The sequence below is a fragment of the Sorghum bicolor genome, chromosome 10, assembly GCF_000003195.3.
Source record: "Sorghum bicolor cultivar BTx623 chromosome 10, Sorghum_bicolor_NCBIv3, whole genome shotgun sequence".
NCBI lineage: Eukaryota > Viridiplantae > Streptophyta > Magnoliopsida > Poales > Poaceae > Sorghum > Sorghum bicolor.
Window position 1 is genome coordinate 12,611,061 of NC_012879.2, and position 26,732 is coordinate 12,637,792.

General features: G+C 41.8%; 1 protein-coding gene across 1 annotated transcript; it reads right to left on the bottom strand.

The window, feature by feature from the left end:
* On the bottom strand, positions 12,211 to 12,777 carry LOC110431090 (transcription factor Maf-like). The gene has a single exon (XM_021449785.1). The coding sequence runs from the start codon at positions 12,775 to 12,777 to the stop codon at positions 12,211 to 12,213; it is 567 nt and encodes a 188-aa protein (XP_021305460.1).

A 26,732-nucleotide genomic window follows, 5' to 3' on the forward strand; every position in this document is an offset into this window, starting at 1 on the left:
GTTTTTTCGACCTTTTAGAATTTGGTCCAAAACTTAATCTTGAAGACCCTGTTCTTTTATTTCACTTTTTTTGAGGTCTTTAGAAAGATCATAAACAAATGCTACATACAATGTCTAGAGGTTCTTTCTTTCGCATCCCTACTGATGACGCTAGAGCGATCCTAGATAGAATCCTAGAAGCTGAGATGGATAATACCCTTCATGATGAAACCCACGAAGCCGGAGTAGATACTCTACCAAATTCTCCATCTACTTTAGCTATCCCAAGTTCTGAGCCACAAAAGGAAGAAATTCCACAACCTGATTTCATACTGGATATAGAATCTGATCTTTTTGTCGATTTTGGAAACATTACAAACTACCGTTCTATTGACAGACCCCAAAACGGCCATTTTAGCATTTATTTGCCGAGTGAACATCAATTGAAAGAGCTTATCTAAGTCATGAGTAGCGAATGGTTGGATGAGTCAGAGCTTTCTTCTGATGTGATCTATTTGGACACACCTCCTATAACTATACGCTATGCTTATGATTCTAATCAATTTGATGCTCTCTATAATCCTGTTGTGGGGATCAACATTATGTATGAATCTTTTGCACTTAAATTATTTAAAAAACTGGTCTTAACCCCCACAACAAAGGTCATAAAGGAATCTTCGGGGCGATTAGTCCCTAGTCTTGGAATTATTAATGTCCTATCCTTTATGGTAGAAGGCTCCATGGTTCATTTGAACTTCTATATCTTTGATACATGGGACTTCGACCTGTTGATAGGACAACCTTTTAGAAGACTCCTTTATGAAGGTCAAACTGGAATTATCAAACTGGAAGGCTGCATCTCTAGAGCTTTTAGATGAATCAGACATAGAAGAAGAAGCTCCTTTCTTCATAGAAGAAGAGGCCGAAACTTCTGAATCTGAACCCTTAGACGAGTTTGCAAAAACACCTAGACCTCCCATAGAGCTTAAAACTTTACCACCCGGTCTGACCTATGCTTTCCTAAACAATAATCCAAAGTTTCCTGTAATCATTAGTGATAAACTCACTCAGGAGCAAACTCTGCGATTGATGACCATTCTTGAGAAACATCACTCAGTTTTCGGCTACTCACTCCAAGATCTTACAGGAATCAATCCTATGATTTGTACCCATCGTATACTGACAGATCCTTCTGTTTCACCTTCTCGAGAGCCCCAACATAGACTTAACAACGCGATGAGAGAGGTAGTTAAAAAGGAAGTTATAAAGTTGCTGCATGCAGGGATTATATATCCTGTGCCACACAGTGAGTGGGTGAGCCCAGTCCAAGTTGTTCCTAAAAAGGGAGGCATGACTGTCGTTACGAATCAAAAGAACGAGCTAATTCTGCAACGCACCGTCACAGGGTGGCGGATGTGCATAGACTATAGGAAACTGAACAAAGCCACGAAAAAGGATCATTTTCCTTTACCTTTCATAGATGAGATGCTAGAGCGATTAGCGAACCATTCGTTCTTCTATTTCTTAGATGGATACTCAGGGTATCACCAGATCCCAATCCATCCCGATGATCAAAGCAAAACCACTTTCACATGCCCATACGGAACTTATGCTTATCGTAGAATGTCTTTTGGGTTATGTAATGCACCAGCTTCTTTTCAAAGATGCATGATGTCTATATTTTCTGATATGATTGAAGAGATTATGGAAGTTTTCATGGATGATTTCTCTGTATATGGAAAAACTTTCGATGGCTGTCTTGAAAACTTAGACAAGGTTTTGCAAAGATGTGAAGAAAAGCACTTAGTCCTCAATTGGGAAAAATGTTATTTTATGGTTAGGAAAGAAATAGTGCTGGGACACCTAGTGTCTGAAAGAGGAATTAAGGTAGACAAAGCTAAAATTGAAGTAATTGAACAACTACCTCCACCTATGAATATAAAAGGAATTCGAACCTTTCTTGGGATTCATAAAAGATTTTTCATTTATTGCTAGACCTCTTACTCTTTTGCTAGCCAAGGATGCTCCTTTCGAATTTGATGATGCATGCCTAACATCTTTCAATTTATTAAAGATTGCACTCATCTCTGTACCAATCATTCAACCCCCTGATTGGTCGTTGCCTTTTGAAATTATGTGTGATGCTAGTGATTATGCTGTGGGGGCAGTTTTGGGACAAACTAAAATAAGAAGCATCATGCAATTGCTTATGCCAGTAAAACTTTGACAGGATCTCAACTTAATTATGCAACCACTGAAAAAGAGCTTCTGGCTATTGTCTTTGCCATTGATAAATTTACATCTTATTTAGCTGGAGCTAAAATAATTGTTTACACTGATAATGCTGCACTAAAATATCTACTCACTAAAAGAGATGCTAAACCTCGCCTGATTAGATGGATCTTATTACTTCAAGAATTTGACTTAGAAATAAAAGATAAAAAGGGAGTAGAAAATTCTGTTGCTGATCACTTGTTAGAATGCATTTTAAGAATCCACAGGAAACCCCCATCAATGATTCACTCCGGGACGACATGCTCTACGGGATTAACAGGTCTGACCCCTGGTATGCAGATATTGTTAATTTTATGGTTTCAGGGTATGTACCACGAGGAGCAAACAAGAAGAAGCTTATTCAAGAAAGTCGTTCACATATATGGGATGAGCCATACCTCTTCTGAGTATGCTCTGATGGCATACTCAGGAGATGTGTGACCACCGAGGAAGGATGGAAGATCATCGACAGGTGTCATTCATCAACATATGGAGGTCATTATGGAGCATTCCGTACACATTCAAAGATCTGGCAGTGTGGATTCTACTGGCCTACAATGTATGAAGACATGAAACATTATATCAGAAGATGTGGGCCATGTCAAAGGCACGGAAACATAAACACAAGAGATGCCATGCCACTCACCAACAACCTTCAGATTGAGCTCTTTGATGTCTAGGGAATAGACTACATGGGTCCATTTCCCCCATCAAAGAAGTGTGAGTTTATCTTGGTGGCAGTTGACTACGTCTCCAAGTGGGTAGAGGCACTACCTTGCAAGCACGCCGACAACATCAGTTCAAAGAGCATGTTTGAAGAAGTTATATTTCCAAGATTTGGAGTCCCCAGAGTAGTGATAAGTGATGGAGGAGCACACTTCATCGACAAACGCTTCAAGCACTATCTATCAAAACATGGAATTCGTCACAACGTCGCTACCCCCTACCATCCTCAGACAAGTTGCCAAGCCGAGACTTCCAACAAGCAAATCAAGAATATTCTTCAGAAAACAGTCAATGAGATGGGAACGGCATGGAAGGACAAGTTACCCGATGCACTCTAGGCATACCGGACAGCATACAAGACCCCAATTGGAATGTCCCCATACCAATTGGTGTACGGGAAGACTTGTCACCTACCTGTTGAACTAGAATTCAAAGCACACTGGGCCATAAGGAGATGGAATATAGACCTAGATGTCAGTGTAGATCATAGAAGAATGCAACTATCAGAATTGGAAGAATGGCAAGAGAAAGCATATCACAATTCAAAGATCTACAAAGAAAGAGTCAAAAGGTGGCATGACAAGAGGATCAAGAAGAAGGAGTTCGCACCCGGAGATAATTTTAATTCCAGGGTGAAGCTTTTCGGGCATGGAAAACTCTGGTGTAAATGGGAAGGACCATTCAAGGTAATCAATTCATCATCCCACAGAGCTATTACACTTCAAAATAACGAAGGTACGTTATTTAAGGTAAATGGTCAACGTCTTAAATTATTTTTAGAGCCCAATAAAGAATTATAAGAAATAGACATAATCCATTTTTACCTTCCCATGGAGAATTAGAGCCCGACCTTTTTAATCGGACATTTTTGGACCACGTATATATTTTTCAGAATATATTTTGCATCTAGAAGCATGCTCGAGGAGACGGACCCACAGAGGAGCCACGCACAGGGTGGGCGCCCTGATGATGAGGGCGGGCGCCCAGCCCCGGTCTCCTCCGTCGCGATAAAGTCATCTATGGTAATCCCAATAATCATACGGATGGTTTGTTACGCACACATGGTGGCGGGAGTAACCCGAGCAAACCCTAGAGGCACTTTTTGACCCCTATATAAACAGACCCCTGACGTCAGCTTTCAACACCAATTCATTCAAGCCTTCTCTCCTTCAATTAGAGCTTGCTTAGTCCCTCGCTCCTCCAATGGCCGACGAGTTCCACGACGATTGGGAGGTCGTCCCCTACGACCTCAACAAGAAGCCCAAGGAAGACCACGACGACTACGCTCTCGTCCCGGCCAACACAGAGCGACAGCTAGCAGCCTTGCCATCACGTCAGTGCAGCTCCACCCAATCTTACTATGCCCAACCAGTTCTCACCCCGCTGCCGCAGCCCCTACTTCTCAAGGGGCCGTCAGCCAAGAAGGAGGCCACTGTCAAGGTGCCAGCCGGCACGAGGATCCTACCACCCAGTGTCACACCCATATTTTAAGAACAAAATAGGATGCATAAAAGACTCATATGTGCCCCAGAAACAGTCGCACACATAAGTAGACAAATCTCAAATGTACCATTGCAGTGTTTATTACATAGCGGAATATAATATCTCACATAGTCTCATACAAAAATGATAGCAGAAAGTAAACAACGCTCTCGACGGAAGCTCCACACAGGGACACTGTTGACTGGTTGACTCCAAACCTAGTACTCATAACGGTAATCCTCATTCCAGTCATCTTCATTATCATAACCTGGGGTGTTGGGAAATTGCAAGAGTGAGCACATATCGTACTCAACAAGTATAACCAGGGGTTCATGAGGCTCAAATAGCTGACACTGGTTTGACTGCATTTAGCTTTTAATAGTGGATAACATGTTTAATCATTGGATAGCAAATATCAAGGTAGCATATTAAATCCCATAACCACATGATCAATGTATACAAGAATTAAGAATAATACATATAAACAACATAATAAACCATCATTTATCATCATTAGTCATGTTCATCAGTGTCCATCTATTCCATCAGTTTTCTGGGCCGCCTGTATCCGTGGGCACGGCTAGTATACCAGATTTAACACTCTGCAGAGCTTGTACATCTTTACCCATGAGTCATGATTTACCCTTTCGCCCGAGGTAGCTAGTCTCTTAACCCCCTTCCTAGGGAGGTCGGCAGGGATAACTATGAAGCCTTTCAAAAGTTCGTCTAATAAGATAGGGCCGCAAGGTTTCCTTCGCGAGCAGATATAGATACCCCCCTTCCGAATGGCACAATAACGCGTAGCCTATACACATAGGGACAGGGGCTCGCACTATACCCGTGTCGGTTCAGCCCCTCTAGCGCCCTTTCGGGTAACCGCTAACAAGCTAGAAAAGGTCTTCATACTGAGCTAAAGCCAGAGCCATATAGCCCTCATGGTTGTACGAGTTGTCCCAGCTTTTGCCAAGGGATAAGTCCTTATGGAGGGTCAAGATCAATCTAGCAAAAGCTAGAGTTCTTTCCACCCTTTATATTCAAGTTGCTGGAAAGCTTATTTTATTGTTTATTGTATATTCAAATATTCATGTTACAAGATCATGGATTAGTAATCAAGCACTAGCAAGAACTACCCAAATGCATATCCAAGTAGGTAACAAGGAATTCAGGATAACAATCATCTATGATTTTGCTAAGGTCCTCAAGGTGAAAGCATGCATATGATATATATTGTATTAATTGTGTATAGGTAACAAGGATAATCCCAAGTTATACTTGCCTTGCTCAAAGCTCTCCTGAGCCTGCTGGTCCTCAAAAGCTTGGTCTTGGTCACCAACGTACGGCTCACCGTCTAATCCTAATCATCAATCAACAACACGCAATCCCAGGTAGACAATCATACACGAAGCAAACAAGATATAATTAGAACATTACACCAACGGTGAGAAATCAAAGATAAAAGTTTATGAGAATGTTCTACGCAGCGCTACGATCACACAAACGTAAAGTTCACGAAAATCGGAATTAAAACGTGAAAGATATGAATTTTCTAAGATTTCCTATAGAGAAATAATTAATTAAAAGTACCAGGAAATTAAAAGGTTCCAAAACAGTAAACTAATAATTCTAACATGTAGAGATCGTAAATACGAATCTAACGGAATTTGAATGGACAAAAACGGAGTTAAAATGAAAATTTTATAAGCAAAACAAAATCAGTGGCATTTCTGTAATTTCTAGAAAAACGTATTTGGAAGCTACCGACTGGAGTACGCTTTCCAACTTGGAAAACGGAAGCTTTCATAAGGCGCCAAGGACTGCGGAGTAATTAATAAAAACATCCAGGGACTCTTAAAGAAAATGCGCAGCGAAGGGGTATCTTCTATTGTAGACCGTTGGATCTTGATCTCACGGTTCCCAGGCCACCGGGGAGGGGCCAGGAGGCGGCCGGGCGGCTCCTGGTCGCCGGCGCGGCGGTGCGCCATAGGCGCCGCCGTGAAGCTCGCCGGCGTCGCGGACTTCTCGTTTCCGAGCACCGTTTCAAGAAAGAAAAACACCGGGACGTCAAGGAGAAGGAGGCAAACCCACCTATGCCCTTAACTCGCGCCGAGAAGGAGCAGGGAAGGCGTGCCTCAGCGGCGGACGAAGCTTTGCTCGGTGAGATCCGAACGCGGCGGCTAGGGCTTCTCGGGATGCAAAGGATGGCAAGATGAGGTGACAGGTGGCTCCAGGATGCTTAAAACGGACTCAGGGAGATCGGATCACTGAGAATCCGGAGTTTGTTACCGCTCGGACCGAGTCCGGCTCGTCCTCGACCGGTGGAGAAGAAAGGAAGGGGGAGAAGGAGGCGCTGCGCAGTGGGGCCCAGGTGTCGGCGATTGAGAGAGAAGAGGGAGGCGTGCTGCTGGCGGCTCGGCTGCGGGGTGACCCTGGGCCACGCCGTGGGCCGTGCGGGGGGGAAGGAGGGGATGCTTGGCTGCGGGGGCTGGTTTCCAGGAGCTCCTCCCCTTTTCTTTTTTATTTTCTTTTATTTCTCTTTTCCAAAACATTTTTCCAAAGCCTTTTCTAAATAAAAATTTTGAATGCAAACAAATTCAAAGCAAGGCAATCAGCACAAAATAAAGAATGCTCCAGCATGAATGCATATTCATGTTTCTAAATTTATGGTAAATTTTAATTTGCACAAAATTATTTATTTTGCTAGATTCAAATGCTCACAAAAATTTCTTAAATAATTCAAGTTAAATCCTATTAATTGAAAGTCGAATTTTGGGTGTTACCCAGGCTCAATGAGCGGGTCGTCGGAGTCAAGACCAACCGGAGCGGCGAGATCAGCAGCGTCCGCTACACCACGGAGGAGGAGAGGCCTTACTTCGAGGGGGTTAGAGCAGCCAAAGTCTGTTTCATCCCTCCAAAGGAAGCCCCAAAGCACGCTCTCAATACTCTCGAGACACCTCCTAAGCGCCGCAAGAATATAGCAGATGTAGATGAGGACGTTCGTAGGCTAGACAAGGTCATCATAGAGCTCCAGTCCTCGGTTAACTCCATCTATAGGCAGCTCTCTAACCAGAACACCGTTATACTAGGTCTTAAGCATGATCTTGCTAGTGGTAATAAGAAGATTAGGGAGTTAGAGCGCCGCTAAGTTATCTAGATTAGATCTTGAGGCAGTGTATCTTAGTTATTCATCTTTAGATTCGGCTTAGATCTATTATTAGCTTCAGTTTATTATTAGTCGGTTGTAATAAATGCCTCAAGATTAATAAAGATTATTATTATGTCATGTGTGTCTCTACTTTATTTTTATGCAAGCAGAAAACAAGTATGGGGGAGATCCCCCGACATGCCAAACGCACTTCGACCGAACCACTCCATGATTCAGGTACATACTCTGCACTCTTTACACATACGCATATATCTTAGTTCGTGCAGAATATTGTCTCTGACGTGATAAATTAACAAGATTAAAATGTTTCTAATCATGATCAATCTCACTCTGTGATATTTCCTGAAAACTTGCAATTATTAAAATTTATTTAAAAACCCTATGTTACTTAAAGTCGCTGTGGAATGTGAGATGGCTGAGTACGAGTACCTTATTCTTGATATCATTGTTGCTTGGAGAATTTATTTCAAAATCTTTAAAAATTCTAGCTACCATCCTCAATATTTTATATGCCTGCTAAACCTGAAAATATTAATTATGATAATTATAAAAGCTATCTGCTCTATATTGAGCTTGTTCAAAATGAGTTAGACCCTTATTGAGAGATTTATCATGCTCCTAAGATCAAGACATTTATTCAGAAAGATTCACTCTTCTGAAGTATTATTGCATTAGAGGCATGGGCTATGCAAGAATATGAATAATTTGAGGAAATAAAAAGGAGCAAGTGCTCGACAACCTCGCAGAAAAAATGGACAAGTGTCCGGCAGTAGAATTAGAGGTACCTCAGTATCCACCAGAAAAAAAGAGAGAAGAAAATGATAGCCCATGGTCCCTCTAATAAGCAATATGCCAGTAAGAGTTGACAAGTTTTTAATTTCCAAAGTCTTTGATCTAAGAGTATGGTATTCCTCTCCTCGGATCCCGTTTTGATCAGGCAATAAATGCAAGGTAAGAATGCTTGAGAATTTCTGCAAATTAAAACAGCCTCAGTGAGATATACAAAAGATAAATGAGCAATCTGAGAGAACCTATGAGGATAAAGGTATGCTAAATTTCTTTTCAAAAAAATATACAAAAACTCTAAGTGACAGGATTGAAAAGAAAGAACTTCTACTTTTGACCATATATTTCCCTAACGACGGTACACAGTGGATTTTGACAACACTCTGCAGGTATAAAGAGAATGCTTTACAATGTTTTAACCCCAGATATTTTTCTAAACCATCTGTCAACGAAAGTTGGTCGGCAGTCTACCTTGGGGTATACCCACGGTAGTAGTTTATCGGTAGACGGTGCGCAAACTACGAACTCGATGGTGACGCAAGACACGGACAAGCTTTTATCCAGGTTCGGCCGCCGGGTTGGCGTAATACCTACGTCCTGCGTCTAGTTGTATTTATTTGTGTTGAGAGATATATAGTCCGGAGGGCAGGGTTACAGATCTGGAAACAAATCCTAGTCGGTTACAATTGCCATGGATGGTTCGATATCAATTCCTATTCTAACCGACTAGAATCCTGCTTGATCTCCACGTTTTGTTTCCTTGCGCGAAACTCCAGGCAGTCGGATCAAGCTTCGAGCTGTCCTCGTGATGGGCCAAGCCTCCTGGCCCAAGTCTAGCCGTAAGGGTATAGGGGTTTATACCCCCACACCATACTTTTCTCGAGGACGAGTAAAAGCCTAAGTATGGGGGTGTTTGTTGACGGTTCTTAAGTATCAATTTTAATCATGAAATAAATAAGGAAAAGCACTAGTATACAAACAACACCTAGAATTAGGGTTTGATCTGACAGAATTCCACGCGTTTTGCTATTTATCTATTTCTGCAAGGGGTTATCAGGAAATATCGAAGAAAGGCCCACACGTCAGGTTTACATAGAGATATTAACTTGTGCGCCAATTTTCCTCGGCCTAGAAGGTTCCAGAAGCCACACGAACAAGCGGGAGGCCGAGCGGGCCCACAGGCAGGGCGCCTGCCCAACCCCCCTAGGCGCCCACCCACCTATGGTGGCCAATCAGGGTGCATCACACGGATTATGCTCCACCGCCTTTGAGGATCAAGGTGAACCGTTCAATCAAGGTCGGTTTGATCCGACGGCCTAGATTCATTTGAGAGGGCTATATAAGCAAGGCTCCTGGCCCCAGGAGAAATCAATCCTCATTATTCAATAACATATTTTTCAGAGAGGATTTAGAGATAGAGGTTCCTTTAGGGTTCCAACCTCATAGGGATTAGCATCCAATATGAGAGTAGAATTAGTTCTACTAGATTGAGAGAGATAGAGTGGAGGTGTAGATCGGAGGAAGCCCGGCCTGTCGGTGTCTACTCCGAGGTTGTACCTGCGGGATCAAGTCTCTTAACCCGAGGCTTACTCCTAGGATTCTTCAGTATTTCGACTTTCTAGTAAGTTCTTTGTTTTATTGTTCTTTCGTTTATGAGATACTTTGATCTCTTCGTGTAGAGTTTAGAGTAATTATCTCTAGCGTAAACGTGGTGTTTGGTCTAGGATACTCATAGATATCCCCTCTCTAGCCGGACCGTGGTAGTAGCGAGGAACGTGACATTTCTGAGTTACCTTTGTAGCCCATAATCCCGTTAGCAGGATCGATAGGGTTTATAGGTGCGGGTCGAACATCCTCTGTGGTGTCTAGATTCCGTGAGCCTCCCCAACAGAACAGTAGATCATCCTTACCAAGGTTAGAACGAGAGTGCAGTTGAAGTCTTCTCTATACATCACTCACATCGAATCATAGTGGTTGTAGCCTAAAGGTTAGTAGTAATAGACCTGGTTAGTCAGATGCACGCTTTCTCCTAGTGGTAAAAATATAAATACGATACTCTGGATAACATTCCGGGTGAAGTGCTCACCGATATTCGTGCGCTTGCGGATTAATTCCTGATTGTGTTACCAAATATCAACAACAACGATAAGGGATGGATGTTAATCATACCTAGGGTGACGGCGAAGACAGGATAGCGGCACAGTGGCGAGTTGGTGCAGTGGTGAGGCGACGCTGTGCCGAGGTGCTCCGAGTCCCTTGTGACAGGTCCTGTTCTGCAAAACAAGAAAAACAACACTATAAGTACAAAATTTCGGCAGAACCTCCCCTACATGGGGAGATTTCCAAAACTTGCAAAAAAGAAGCCGGCTCAATGGCCGATAGCACATATACAGCATGAAGGTCACACATCTATAAACTCGGCACGAAGGCCATCAAGGACACATACAGCACGATGGCCAACAACACTGGGGCTTTACCTTCTTCACCGGCAAGGGCGGGAACGACGGTTTGGACGAACCCCGGCGCACCCCCTTCTTCCTCCTTCTTCTTCCATCTCCTCCTCTCTTCCCCTTCTTCCTCCTCTTCTCCTCCCCTTCCTCCTCCTCTTCTCTTTTCTTCTTCCTCCTCCTTCTTCTTCTTCTTCTTCTTCTTCTTCTTCTTCTTCTTCTTCTTCTTCTTCTTCTTCCTTTTCCTCTGCTTCTTCTTCTTCCTTTCCTCCCTTCTTCTTCCTCCTTCCTCCCCTTCCTCCCTCCTCATCCTCCTACTACCCCCCGGCCTCCTCTCCCGGGATGGGGAGGGCCGGCGTCGACGGCCGGTCGGGATGACGCCGGGGGCGGGCCGGCGGGGTGTTGGGAGAAAACAAATTTTTTTTAGAAAATTCTCTTTGTCGAGTGCTAGGTTGGCAGGCACTCGACAAAGACACCCTTTGCCGAGTGCCTTACCTGGTACTTGGCAAAGAAAATGGAGTTTCAAATACTATCACAAGGCCTCAAAAAAAGATCAGCTCAAAATTCAAAAAAAAAATTTTCTTTGCCGAGTGCTAGGTAAGGCACTCGGCAAAGGGTATCTTTGCTGAGTGCTTGCCAAGCTGGTGCTCGGCAAACAACCAGCCTTTGCTAAGTGTCAAATGGCAGGCACTCGGCAAAGGGGACAGCGACATATGTCGTTACTCTTTGCCGACAGCCTACCTTTGCCGAGAGCCTGTGTCTGGCACTCAGCAAAGAAGGTTTTGCCGAATGATTGGTATGGCCCTCTGGCGCTCGGCAAAGAATTAATTTTCTGTAGTGATTTGTCATGCCAGACATTTGGCAGCAAAAAGATGGATAAAAAAAATTGTCAAAGATTTGGTAAGCTAAATATGAGATGTTGATAAGTTTTGGTATCCAACCAAATACTAATCAAAACCATGGCTTGTCACATCCTTGGTATGACAAATTTTGGTCGCGAACCAAGCAGGCCCCATGATCCAACTAATTTAAGTCATGTTCATGCTAATTAGGTTAGTGATCCCATGTGATTAAGCTCATCATGTCCAAACATTTGGGTCTAACAATTTATTTATACATATTCCTTTTTAGTTTTTAGTGCATATAATATGGTTGGTCCAATTGTATGTACGCTGCTACATACTTTGTACTAGATTATTTCTGTTTTTCCATAGAGCTGATATATATCAGCATAAGACGCGTGACTGACAAAACGACGGAAACCACTTGCTTTGCATCTTGCATCATTATTTCTGCCAGCTTTTCCAGCTGGTCGCAGCCATCCATCCATACCGATCCTAAAAGGGTCGGTCATCACCGCCGGGCGCCGGCGAGCTCGTGGAGCCTCCTCTGCAGCTCGGCCCGCTCGTCACTGAGCCGCGCGTTGTCGCGCAGCACGTGGTCAGCGTCCCTGATGGCGCGGTTGAGGCGGTCGAGCAGGTCACGGTTGTCGCCTCGGAGGAAGACGACCTGCTCCCAGAGCTGGGTGAGCTGCTTCCGCTTCCGCACGCGCGACCGCCGCGCCGACTCCCGGTTGGAGACCGTCCTCCGCCGCCGTCTCTCCTCCGCGAGCAGCTGCCGCCGGTGCTGGAGCAGCCGGCGGTCGTCACCTCCTTCATCCTTGTCGTTGACGGCATGATGATGATGATGATGATGATGATGATGATGCTCAAGCAATGGCTGGCCGCCGGCGTACTCGAAGCTCGCGACGGTGTACGGCAGCGTTAGCAGGTCGCTGTCGTCGTTGCACGGGAACAACAGGCGATGAAGATCATCATCTGCTGGTGTGTGGTAATGGGGCACGATTCCGAAACAGATAGAGGCTGTGGCTGCAGGCGGCAGGTATGGGAGGAAAACGCTTGCAACCTCACTAGGGTGCATGCTGTCGTCTCCTCTCCTGGACCTCGTTGAGGTATAGCTAGCCAAAGAGACTGAGAGAAATAATGCAGGTTTCTGAAAGGAAGCAAGAGGGCAGCAAGGTGGATTTATAGGCCGAAAAAGGATCATGTATGGTGTCCGTACGTACAATACAGGTGCGTGCATGGGCATGGCCCCCCACCTGAAGCACGATCGGATGACTTTGAGCGACGATAGCAACAGCCTAGACGAGAGGCTGCCATCATCTTGGATTGATGGATGGTTATCATCATGTCTTGGATATGGTACGTACGTGTCGGCTTCTCTGCATTTTGTATGGGCCTGGTGTGCCTAAGAAAGAGGATGCATCTTTGCTGCAAATTCACAATCAACCTGGCCATTCTGCAAGTAAATATCGCGGGCGGCAGGCCGGCTAACAAGCTGGCTGGCACCGATTACGGCCGGCCGTACAAGCTAGGTGTCTCGATTATATTGAGAGGTCCTTTCTGCAGATGAATTATCGATCGATGATGGCTCCACTACGTATTCGCTGAACGTACTTGCGTTTGTTTGACGGTATTTCTACTTTTAGGAGGGCCTCCTAATTGAGGACGAAACGATAATAGAGATGCTGATGGCCGATGAACGACGAGAGCAGCACTAGAGGCAGGAGGGTGTGCTCTGCTCCTGATGTTATGTTAGTATTCCATTCCTCGATCAGCCTCCATCTGAATGATCTGATACATTCACTTTTTTCTCGGTGAGCTTACGCAATGGAGAAAAGGAAAAGTGAGGTGTTGCGTGGTTGGCTGGAGGTTCACAGCCACAAGCTCTCGATTGTTTTCTTTGGATAAAGAGAATATATATGCACCTCCGCTGATGGGAAGTATGTTCCTCATCTACAACTGAGTACACCGCATATATATTTCTGTCTCACACTTTGTTTCGTGCCTGTTTTATATTTTATACTTCATACATGTGTTCAAATATTTGATGTGATAGGTGTTAAAAAAACAAGAGCAACCAAACAAGCCCTATATGAGATAGAGACGAGGTGTTTATTAGTTCCATGTGGCAAAGAACTCTTTAAATTGTTTTTTAGATAAAGGAATTGAAGCCAGCTTCATCCCTTAGCACTAAGGGACTCAAACCACTTATTATAGAAGACTAAAGTATCATAAAACACGTTCAACTTAAAAATCCAATTCTAACATTACTTAGCCATCCAAAGGAAGCAAAAAAATGCATTGTCACCACTTCTAGCTCCCGGCAGACTTGGTGAATATGTTTTTTGTCGCCATCACAAATTGTAATTGCGCCTAATGTCGTAACCAACGTTCCTCTAAACAACACCTATAAAAAAGCTTTAGACTGACAGTTGTCAAAAATAACTTTATTCTTTGTAAGCCATATTGACCAACAAATGGCTGCACCTCCTACTAACAACAAATAATATAATTGTTTATCCCACGTCCTTGTTTGCACCATCTCTGAAAGAGGTCAAAAACATCCAAAGGTGGTCATATGCCTAAAACAATGTATACCGCACGCCAAAGAAATATTGCATAAAGGCAGTCAAAAAAACAAGTGTTGAACTGTTTCATTCTGACAACAAAAGGCACAAGATATATCCCCATGCCAATTTTTCTTGCTAAGTTATCTTTGATTAAAGTAACTCCCTATTTTAGGAACCATAAAAAATCTTTGCTTTTAGAGGTAGCTTCACATGCCAAACATCCATAGATACTATGATCCTCGTGTTTACATAGAATTTACTGTGAATGAACCATTAGGTTTCAGCAACCGAAAGAAAATATCCCTCTCATTATGTAAATTAATGTTCGCAACTCTTGCTACAAGGCTATTCCACTCTAGCAGTTTACTTCCTATTAAAGCCCTTCTGAACAAAACATTAAGAGGAACTCTACTAAGAGTGTGTGCAACCGTAGCATTCTTTGGAAATACAAGCCAACTCGATCATTTACTTTTACACCTACATTATTCACCAAGTCTATTGCAAACAAGATGTTTGACTAAAACCTACATTATTCACCAAGTCTATTGCAAACATAAGGTTTTAGTCAAACATGATGTAGTTGGATCCTTCAACAAAAGCTTGTATAGCTACATCATGTTTGACTAAAACCTTTCATTCTAAAAGATTGCTAGAGAAAATCCCACTTAACTTTATTATAAGCCATCTCAAAATCAATCTTAAAAATTATACCATCCAATTTTTTTCTTATTTAGTTTCATATAGAATGATGGAACCCTCTATGGTATTTCTACCCAGAAAAAAGTTGTTTGTGAGGGTCTAATTATTATCTGTGAAACTAAAGCAATCCGGTTAGTGGCTACTTGGTAAAGAAAATTGAAACTCACGTTAAGCAAATAGATTGGCCTGTATTTGCTATGTCTCATTAGTTTGGGTAGTAAAATGATGGTTCCAAAATTCAAACTATGTAGAGGGAGACAGCCCTTGTGCAAGTCATCAAATAGAGCCAATAAATCCCCTGTAATCGCATTTCTATTGTTCATGGTTCAAGCATGTCCTAACCAATGGTCTAGTGACTACCACCGGCTGAATTTTGGTACAATACCACCTACCATTCGACTATTGGTAAAACTCCCTTAAAGGTGTTAATTATAGCTTTCCTCCACATCATTTTAGCTTTGGTCTTGTAGTGCAATGTTTGAACTCTGATTCAGATGCCTAGCTTAAGGAAAACTCTCTTATGACAAATGTCATTCAACATAACCTAGCCCACACTCAAACCAGATTGAAGGTTCAGGCTAACAAGCATCAGATGGAGAAGGAATATGAAATTGGGAATTGGGTGTACTTGAAGCTTCAGCCATATATACAGATGTCTGTAGCCAATGGGTCTAATTGGAAATTAAGTTACAAGTTCTATGACACATATTTGATTACAGAAATGGTAGGCAAGGTGGATTATAAACTTCAGCTTCCTACACATAGTCATATCCATCTAGTTGTCCATGTATATTAGCTGAAGAAAGCACTGCCTTCTACAACAATAGTGAATCATGATACTTGATCTTCTTGCTTGTTTCAAGTTGGTAGACCTCTGGAGCAATTATTGGACATTCATCTTCATCACCATAGCTTATCTACTATAACAACAGGTATGGTCCAATCTACCCGAAGACTTGAGTACCTAGGAGAACTTTTAGGTACGGTGTTACAACATCAGTTTCCATTGGCACCTACTTGTGGTCAAGCGGTGAGTTGTCGCAAGCTATGTAAGTAATGAGTCACTTAAAGACAAGCCATGGGCTTGAGCTTGAAAGCCTTGTAATAGGACAGTCTAGGCTTTGAGTCACTCCTAGCCAATTGGCTTGGCAACTATGTAATACACCTGGCTCCCTACTGGGTAATTAACAATGATAAACTAAACTACCTCTACATGTTGTTTTCTCTATATCCTCTCACTATTCTAGTTTGCCACTAGCACAATTCTACTCGACCTTTTCAACACCTCGTTGGCACATGTTAGGGTTGTTACACAATCAGAGCATGTCTGCAGACCTAGAGGTAGTTGATGCCTCGTGCTCATTGTTGACGGTCCTTAATGCTCACATTTAACCATCAACTAATCATAGAAAAGGATCCAAATGCAAGCAACACCTAGACTTAGGGTTTTATCTGACAGAATTCCACGAGTTTTGGTGTTTGTCTATTTCTACAGGGGGTTATCAGGAAATACGGAAGAAAGGCCCACACGTCGGGTTTACATAGAGATATTAACGTGCCGCGCAATTTTCTATCATCTAGAAGACTCCAGAAGCCACGGGAACGAACGGGAGGCCGATCGGGCTCGGAGGCAGGGCGCCCGCCCAACTCTCCTGGGCGCCCGCCCAGCTACAGTGTCCAATTCGGACCCGTTTCGCGTATTATGCTCCACCGACCTAAAGGATCAAGGAAAACCGTGCGATCAATGTCGGTTTGATCCGACGGCCCAGATTCACTTGAAGGGACTATAAAACCAGACCCCCTGGCCCCTGGAGATCATACCTCTTCTACAGAATCAAAGTTAGGGTTTCAATTCTTCATCCAAGTAGAGAGGATCCCTCTAGTTCTTCTAGTTCTACCTCTAGTTCATCTAGATCTAGTTCTAGTTCTAGTTCTTCTAGTTCTAGTTCTAGTTAGTTCTAGTTGTAATCTAGAAAATAGGGAGAGAGAAGAGGAGAGCGGAGGAGGAGCCGGATCTGTCGGATCTTCCTCAACATTGTACTTTTGCAGCATCTGGTTCGTTCTTCATCGTTCTCCAGGTTCTTCAATTCATAACTCCTGAGTTCTCTAATTACTTTTATTTACATTCAAGTTATTTATTGGATTCCCGCTTGCATCAAGTGCTCTAATCTTTGAAACATTAGAGTAGTAATTAATAGATTAGACGTGGTGTTTAGTCTTGCAATTACCTGGAATTGCACTCAATCCTGCGGATTGTTGTGGTAGCCTTAGGGTAGTGACAGCCCTAACGATCGACGTATTCCACCACGTTCGGATCGGTGTTTGTAGGACCGTTGTCAGACCTTCCTAGCCCCCTTCTCATCTCTTTCTATGGTTAGTGCTCTGATGTCCCGATATAGATAATCTTGAAGTAATTCTTGATTCTTAGATCAACTAGAGAACTCTCAGGAAACTTCCTCTCTTCCCACCAAAAATAATTATATAGTTATCCTTGGGCGATCATGATTCTTAATTAGTACACTCACGTTCTCTGTGGAAAATCGATACTCTGGAATACTCCCAGGTGAAGGCTACATCGGTATCCGTGCGCTTGCGGATTTTTCTGTTTACGTTTAAAATACCCAACAAGCTTTCTGGCGCCGTTGCCGGGGAACGGTAGCTGTGCTAGTTTCGAACCAAGTCGTCCGTGTATCCTTTTTCTTTTCCTTTTTTACCACACTCACCTTATCACTTTCACCATACCACATGGATTTCACTCTAAGCATTAATGAGCATGGAATTTATTTCATAGCCACTTCATTTACTCCATGCTCATATGCAACATCTTCACAATCCATTGGTCTCTCCAACATCACCACATTCGAGATCTCCAACCCCTTCTTCCTTTCTATTTATAAAAACTTTAAAAGGGCGGTTGTCGATGCATATGTCTATACTAAATTTTGCAGATCTCGTTGAGTTGATCTTGATATAATTCAGTGTTGGAGGGGAAACCACTTCACTGACATAAATTGATGGTTTCCCAAGGACAAGCTTAGTGTCCTAAAATAAGCACTGATCAGATCGTAACATGAGCTTTGAATTATTTGCAACATTACCGTGTGTGTTGAGCATATAAGAATAATTGTAAAAATATTCCTTCGGGTATTCCTGTCACTAACCTTTCCAGGATTGGAGCAAGAAGATCTGATGAATGACAAGCACAAGGTATGTCCAACCGATCATCATACAACATTGAATTAAATTCATCCAAACTTGAATTTTGCAAAATTCAAGCTTGGGGGAGTACTTTACATTAAAAACATCCTTTGCCATGTTGCTATGTTGGTTGTCCCTACCTTTGAGACATGCTCAATTTGTTAAATACTAATCACACTACTTCATCTCCACTTGAGTAGAACTCTAAAAATGCTCTCATGCTACCTTTATTTGCTTTAGTATATGTCTAGGTTTGGAGTAGTTTCATTTATCTCTTAATTAAGCATGGTGCTTAGTTTAGGAATGATGATCTTACTTCCAAAGGATTTTAAATTAGGCATGATGCTTAGGTTAAAATTCCCTCCTAAATCAAATTAGACATGGTGTCTAGGTTGATCTTTGAGCCGATAGTATGCTATAGTAGATATTGGATATTTTGTTGGACTAACCCCTGTAGGAAAACTTTCAATATCAACCTGGGAGGTCCTGAGATAAACTCACATTGGAGACAAAGAGAGACACACATGAAGTTTAACAATTTACACAAGGAAGGCATAGCTCACAAGAGATGATCCATGGAGGGTGTCACAAACACAATGCACAACCCCTAAAAAAAGGAAAGCTTCCACAAGGTGATATTGTACCATCACTCTTCAATTAAGGTAACATCTTAAGGTATGTGACTATCACTGTTATAAGTTTCTCCTTATTTCTGGCGTTCACATGAATAAAAGAGACAAACATGTATGAATTACAACTCTAGATTAACCAACCCAATTAATTCAATATGTTTAGTCCTTTCATCTTTGTGATCCCACACTCCTAATCATATAAGCTAAAAATGTTGCGCATTCAATCTTTGGAAGATATAAACAAAACATAAATATAGATAGATTATCTTTCCATTAGGTTGAGCGATCTGATCTGACAAATGTTTTAAATGCTATACTCATGATCTTACTATCCATCAACTTTGTCTTGCTCACTATGCTTAAGGTTAGAGAAGAACAAATACACTTTTGGTTCTGTTGGTGTTTTCCACCAACAGGGCCCATGCACTTGATCTCTGCCTTGTCTCTATGTGCAGAAACACTTCGAGCAAAATATGAAGGAGTTTTACAACTCCCAGACTCCACCAAGTGAAGAACCTAGATCTACGAGCACAAACACACTGGAGATACTGGACACTCAGGCAATCACTGCCCTGAGATGCTTGAGGACGTAACTACTGGAGTAACCCCATTGTGGAAGTAATTACTGACCTTCTGTCGGTCAAGAGAGACAATCTAGGACGCCCCGTCATCCCGATCTCCATCGGCATGGTGGACTTCCTAGAGGCATTCTGCGACTTTGGCTCCAGCGTCAACATTATGCTCAGGAAACAACCATGTGTTTGCAGCTTGCAGATCAGACACTAAGTTTCCCAAAGGGAATATTGAAGAACCTCTACATCCGAGTTGGTACCTTGTACGCCCCAGCAGACTTCGTGGTGATAGAGACTGGTACTGATGAGAGGGCACCCATCATCCTAGGTAGACCATTCTTGAACACCTCGGGAGCTATCATCTACGCTAGTGCTGCCAAGATCAGTTTCTACATCAAAGGGAGGAAGAAGACGTTTTCCTTCAAGAACAAGACTACACAAATCCTAGAGCGATCCCAACATGAACCAAGGAAGAGGACCAACAGGAGGAACAAGAACAAGCAAATGTGTATAGAGTCAGCTAAGATGGTCACTGCAGCTCAAGGAGGTCAAGATCGTCAACTCAAGTCACCTTTCTTGATCACGAAGGACGACCCAAGTATGCCAAGCATCCAGTGCTCCATTGATGGATACAACTTCCAGAAGATGTTTTGCTACACTAGGTCAGGCGTCGACATAATGGCCGCCAGTCACCTATCAGCTCCTATTCGGAACCATGCCCCTAAAACCGACATACATTCAGCTTCAGATGGCAGATCAGACATTCTGAAAGGTTATTGACATGGGAGAAGACAAGTACGATCCACCCATCATCCTTGGAAGACTGTTCCTCAGCACTGTTAAAGCAATCATCTACATTGGAACCGGAGAAGTCCACATGCACTTCCCCTCTGAGAAGGTACGCCGCTATTTTACTGACCGTAACTATATAGTTGAAGACTCTAAGCAGGTCAGGACAAGAAGACGATGACGCAACCGCAACCAGAGGAGGCAAATCATCAAGGATAGATGGATAGACTATGAAGGAGAAGTTGTAAGGTCTGAAGACATATAACTTGAACAGAACTATCCTGAGGAGACCGTAGCACTGAGTCAGGTGTGGAGAAAAAAAAAAGATAGTTATACATGAAGAGCAGGCTCCACCGGAACCACCGACTACGCCATCCAGAGAATCCCAGGACGACTGAGAAAATGGAGAGCCCCGTTCGGAGGACTTGAAAACACCGAACGCCTTGCCAAGAGGTAAACTTGGTAGTTATCTTTTTTCTTTCAATTATTTAAAATAGTTTGCATAGTTAATCAGGTTCACATCATCTTGAAAAGAAAATAAAAACGTTGAAGATAGTAAGCCCCATGTGAGTATGCTCATGGCATAATACCCATAAGTACATTCACTGTGGTGACATAAAAATGAAATAAATATATTCCTGTCCTATAAAAATAAAATTATAAAAAAATAAATTTATGATCCTACTAAAGAGAGTAACATTTATTGAGGAGGCTCAACATGATAAAGGCTAGATATTTATGCTAACACTTAACCAGTTCCACAAAGCTTTGTTGTCTATTTGAGCTCCATAGAATTCAAGGATCAAAGAAGACTAGCAGACGGAGGACATCCTAACCGCTGTCAGGATGCTGCCGACATTCAAATACACCTCCGTCACCTGCTAGCTACATCAGAAGAAATTACGTCAAAATTCAGCTTGGGGGAGAGCACCCCCATTTATCCAGCTAAGTGTTCTACTCATGTTTATACTTTACTCAAATAATAAAAAGATGCATAATCATAAAAACCCAAATAAAGATTTTGTGCTTATATATATCTTTGCTTAGTTTGCTAAATAAATAAATAAATAAAGTTTGCTATGAACCCTCGTGATAAGCTCTCATATGGAAATGATGAATAGTTGCTCTACCATGACTAGTTCTAAAAATTGAAATCTCTCTTAAGTTTAGGCATGACTGTTATTAATTAAGATTTGCTCTAGTCTAAGTCGTTAACGGATATGATATGGGAAGGTTGAGCTGCTGTTTATCTGTTCCTAGAGATGCTAGAATTCTGGAGAATTTTATCTTTGAAAATCTTTAAAATGTTGCATGATGAGTTCCTGTATTATGAGAGTTTAAATTCCTACCACAGCCATATATACATGCTTATTAGACTATGAACCATACATTTACTTTTTACTGCTTATGAGCATTGAGTATGGTCAAGCTGTGTAGACCCTTAGGAGCTTGTCATGTGGTTAAATCAAGATTCACTTGCACGTTTACTCACACATGCTACTTCTACTCCAGAAGTACCATCCACATATATCCATCTATTTCCATCTCCAGAACCACCCAAAAATATTCTACTCCTAATCCGGGAGAGAATAGCCAAAAATATTCTCCTATTTATGTTTTTCCCTGTGAAATAAATGCTCAAGTTATCTTGGTTACTACCACTTGCTATATTATTTCAGGAGATGAGTGCTCCAAAAAAAAGAAAAAAAAGAAAGATACGAGGAAATAAAAAGGGGCAAGTGCCCGGAACCTCGAAAGAAAAGAAAAAGTGAGATGAGAGGTAAAAAAGGACAAGTGTCCGACAGTAGAATTAGGGGTACAAGACACCCACCTGAAAGAAAAGAAAAAAAAAGAAAATATAGAGCATCTCATTCTCCTCAAAAAGTTTCAAAAGAGCAAGAAAGGTATGTATCCCCTCAAAAGAGCACAAGTAGAATTAGACTTTCACCATTGTTATCACCATCATCACCATACACCATTCATACGCCACACATGCACATCTTGATTTGACTTATTGACTTGTTCTTCTGGATCCATGGTTTGATTATGCAATAAATGTCTTGTAAGTATGTATTAGCTGTCTCCCACCTATGAGCTCCAGATATCAAAACCTTATTAGAGTAGGGTGAGAGAGAAGCAATGCCACTATGCCCCATACCAAAAATACTACATACTTTGAGAGAAGGCATATACCATTACTGCCTTGGTAAGGATCCAGAAATACCACAAAAGAGAGACTAGAGAGAGTCATACAAGGAATCTCTGAGTTTTATTTGAAAATCTGCAAAAACTCCAGAGCTATAGTTAATCAAAGAACAAGAGACATGGTGCTTAACTAGACTGTTCTATCTTTTAACTGCTCAAGACACAGGTGACGGTTGCAAGCCCCATGGTGGAAGGTAATATGAGTAAGTTTAAATCTTAACAGTTACCCTAACCCAGAGATGAGATCTTATTTGAACGAATGTGTATTTTTAAGGCATGAAACCACTGCAGAAACTCTTGAGTCCATCTTTGCTCAGGGACGAGCAAAGGTTAAGCTTGGGGGAGCTTGTTGACGGTCCTTAATGCTCACATTTAACCATCAACTAATCATAGAAAAGGATCCAAATGCAAGCAACACCTAGACTTAGGGTTTTATCTGACAGAATTCCACGAGTTTTGGTGTTTGTCTATTTCTGCAGGGGTTTATCAGGAAACGGAAGAAAGGCCCACACGTCGGGTTTACATAGAGATATTAACGTGCCGCGTAATTTTCTATCATCTAGAAGACTCCAGAAGCCACGGGAACGAACGGGAGGCCGATCGGGCTCGGAGGCAGGGCGCCCGCCCAACTCTCCTGGGCGCCCGCCCAGCTACAGTGTCCAATTCGGACCCGTTTCGCGTATTATGCTCCACCGACCTAAAGGATCAAGGAAAACCGTGCGATCAATGTCGGTTTGATCCGACGGCCCAGATTCACTTGAAGGGACTATAAAACCAGACCCCCTGGCCCCTGGAGATCATACCTCTTCTACAGAATCAAAGTTAGGGTTTCAATTCTTCATCTAAGTAGAGAGGATCCCTCTAGTTCTTCTAGTTCTACCTCTAGTTCATCTAGATCTAGTTCTAGTTCATCTAGTTCTAGTTCTAGTTCTTCTAGTTCTAGTTCTAGTTAGTTCTAGTTGTAATCTAGAAAATAGGGAGAGAGAAGAGGAGAGCGAAGGAGGAGCCGGATCTGTCGGATCTTCCTCAACATTGTACTTTTGCAGCATCTGGTTCGTTCTTCATCGTTCTCCAGGTTCCTCAATTCATAACTCCTGAGTTCTCTAATTACTTTTATTTACATTCAAGTTATTTATTGGATTCCCACTTGCATCAAGTGCTCTAATCTTTGAAACATTAGAGTAGTAATTAATAGATTAGACGTGGTGTTTAGTCTTGCAATTACCTGGAATTGCACCCAATCCTGCGGATTGTTGTGGTAGCCTTAGGGTAGTGACAGCCCTAACGGTCGACGTATTCCACCACGTTCGGATCGGTGTTTGTAGGACCGTAGTCAGACCTTCCTAGCCCCCTTCTCATCTCTTTCTGTGGTTAGTGCTCCGATGTCCCGATATAGATAATCTTGAAGTAATTCTCGATTCTTAGATCAACTAGAGAACTCTCAGGAAACTTCCTCTCTTCCCACCAAAAATAATTATATAGTTATCCTTGGGCGATCTTGGATCTTAATTAGTACACTCACGTTCTCTGTGGAAAATCGATACTCTCGAATACTCCCGGGTGAAAGCTACATCGGTATCCGTGCACTTGCGGATTTTTCTGTTTGCGTTTAAAATACCCAACACTCATGGACAATGGGCCAACAATGATGACCCGATATGATAGTGATAGTAAATAGTTGCTCTAACTCATCAACAAGCATGTCTCATTAGCTATCAGAAACATTGGAGGAGAGAAGGAGTAGAGAGGTCAAAAGGGTCCCTGCTACTCATTTGGAACTTCTTAAGTATCTATAAATGAAGTCTTAGAAGCCCCTCAACCACTTTGATGCATTAATCAACTGATGAGGCACTTCCTTTATTTATTCTCTTATTCTTTGTGTTATTTGCTAATTCTTGTACTCTACTGCTAGTGTTCATTTAGAACTTTTAAAGCATTAATAAAAGGGAGTTCTATAAGTCCATCAATGACTTTTATACTTTGATTAACTAAGGAACTTCATTTAATTGTTCTCTTATTATTTATGTGTTATTTTATAATGATTGTTCATATTTGTTATTTGCCAGTGATGAATACTAAAAATATATTAAAAAGAATTTTATGAGATGATGATCAGTATTGTTTCAATGATCCTTCCTTGTTCATTTATGAAATAACAGTGATAGCAATCTTACATATTTCACCAACATTAAATTAGTCTTGAAATCAAAACCAAGCATCATCTTCATTGATAAGTATAACTTGGGCAAAATTATATCCCTATCCAAGCAAGTTCCCTATAAATAGAAGCTTTTTTGTTTCATCAACAACAATCATCACCAAGTTCTTTCATTTCACAGGTAACCCATTTGCACATGTGCTTCTGAATGTGTTACTTGGTGAATCAAGGGACATGTTACAATTATAAAATAAACACGTGAAAATATATATGCAAATTCATAATTATGTGCAATTATACATAGTGCATTTGGTCCAATTATATATATGTACAATTAGCCAATTATATATTTCACTAGATGCAATATACATTATGAAAAATAATCTATATTCACTTTAAAATTTTGGATCTAAATTGGCAATGTCTCATTATAGAAATCACATAAATTAACCCCTAAATTCTCATCTATTTGTGTGTCACCAGCAATAGTCCAAATTAAAGTTTTCAGTGCAATGAGAGAAACATTGAGTATGGACTATATATGAGAAAGTATCTATGTGGGTACTATATGAACAACTTAAAGAGCAAAGATAAATAATTTCCATAGCTATGGGCCATAAATACATCTAGAAGTTTCTACCAACTATCTTTGTTAAAATTGTAAGGCCAAACAGAAACATGGATTTATAGAGTAATACTCCCTCTAATCACAAAAAATGTAATTCTTAATTTTGAGAAATCAAATAATTTCAAGTTTGATCCAAGTTATATAAAAATGTACTCGCATTGAGATAAGTATCATTAAATTAAATATTAATTATAAAATATATTTTTTAGTAATCTAGTTGGACTAGACATAAATGATAATGCTATTTACTATAAACTTGTTAAAATTAAGCTAGTTTGACTTATACAAATAAAATAGTTATATTTGTTTATGAACAGAGGAAGTAACACAAAAATGTTGCATCCATATATCCTAAACATTAAGGGAACTCTAGCAAAACATGACTTTAATAAAGATAACAGCGATCTATTTCTAGTAGATAAACATTGGAGACACTGGTGAGAGGGAGCGATCCTTTTTATCCCACCTTCGACGACCTCTTCAAGTGGAGGAGCAGCACTATCCACACACACACAACCCTATGTAATGCCCCAAAGTCCAAACGGCTCAGATCCACTCTGTACGCTGAGTGAACCACACCTACCACCATCTCACTTAGAGTAAGTATTATAGTGGGCTATAAGCTTAGATCCACTCTGCACGCTGAGTGAACCACACCTACCACCATCTCACTTAGAACAAGTATTATAGTGGGCTATAAGTTGGCTAAATGCTGAGGTGGAGAAGAGAAGGGAGAAGAGAGAGGAGAAGCAGGTTGTAAACTTACAGTCAGCTTAGGCACAGGAACCAAGAAACTTTGTAAGAGAGATAAGTGGGTCATGTATTAATAATGAATAGCTAATTGTTGTATGGGTGGGCTGGGAGAAGGCTGTAAGGAGAAGGGAGGAGAGAGAGGAGAAGCAGGTTGTAAGCTTACAGTCAGCTTAGGCACAGGAACCAAAAAACTTTGTGAGAGAGATAAATGGGTCATGTATTAATAATGAATAGCTAATTGTTGTATGGGTGGGCTGGGAGAAGGCTGTAAGGAACCTTATAGCCAGCAAGTAGGCTATATTATTAAACCCTCCATAATTATGTCATAATATACACATGGGCCACCATGGGCCAAATTTCAAATTGGGCCACGTGTACCATACAACCCCCCCCCCAAAAAAAAGGATCTGACGTCCTCGTCAGCCCAACATACACACATACACACAACAGGGCAAACGATGACCAAGAATGTTCTCTCTTAGCACAGGCGACCGTACGTTCAGTGTCGGCACATGTGCCACGCCGTGCACCCCGCAGGGCCTACACGCACAATGAACCCCATGTCCGTGCCCTTGATCCGCACGCGCCCGTGGTCGCGAAGGTTGGCTCTAATACTATTTGTAACGCCTCAGAGTCCAAACAGCTCAAATCCACTCTGCACACTGAGTGAACCACAGCTACCACCATCTCATTTACGCTTTCGTCCTCGCTTCGCGTAAAAGGATTAACTCGAGGATGGTAAGATGGACTCTAGAGCCTTATATATTGGTCTAACCCACCCTTAACAACCAAGATGTGACTAAACCCTCTACAATTATGTCATAATATG

Excerpts from the sequence above, each read along its gene's own strand:
- LOC110431090 (XM_021449785.1), bottom strand. The coding sequence starts at position 12,777 with ATGCACCCTAGTGAGGTTGCAAGCGTTTTCCTCCCATACCTGCCGCCT.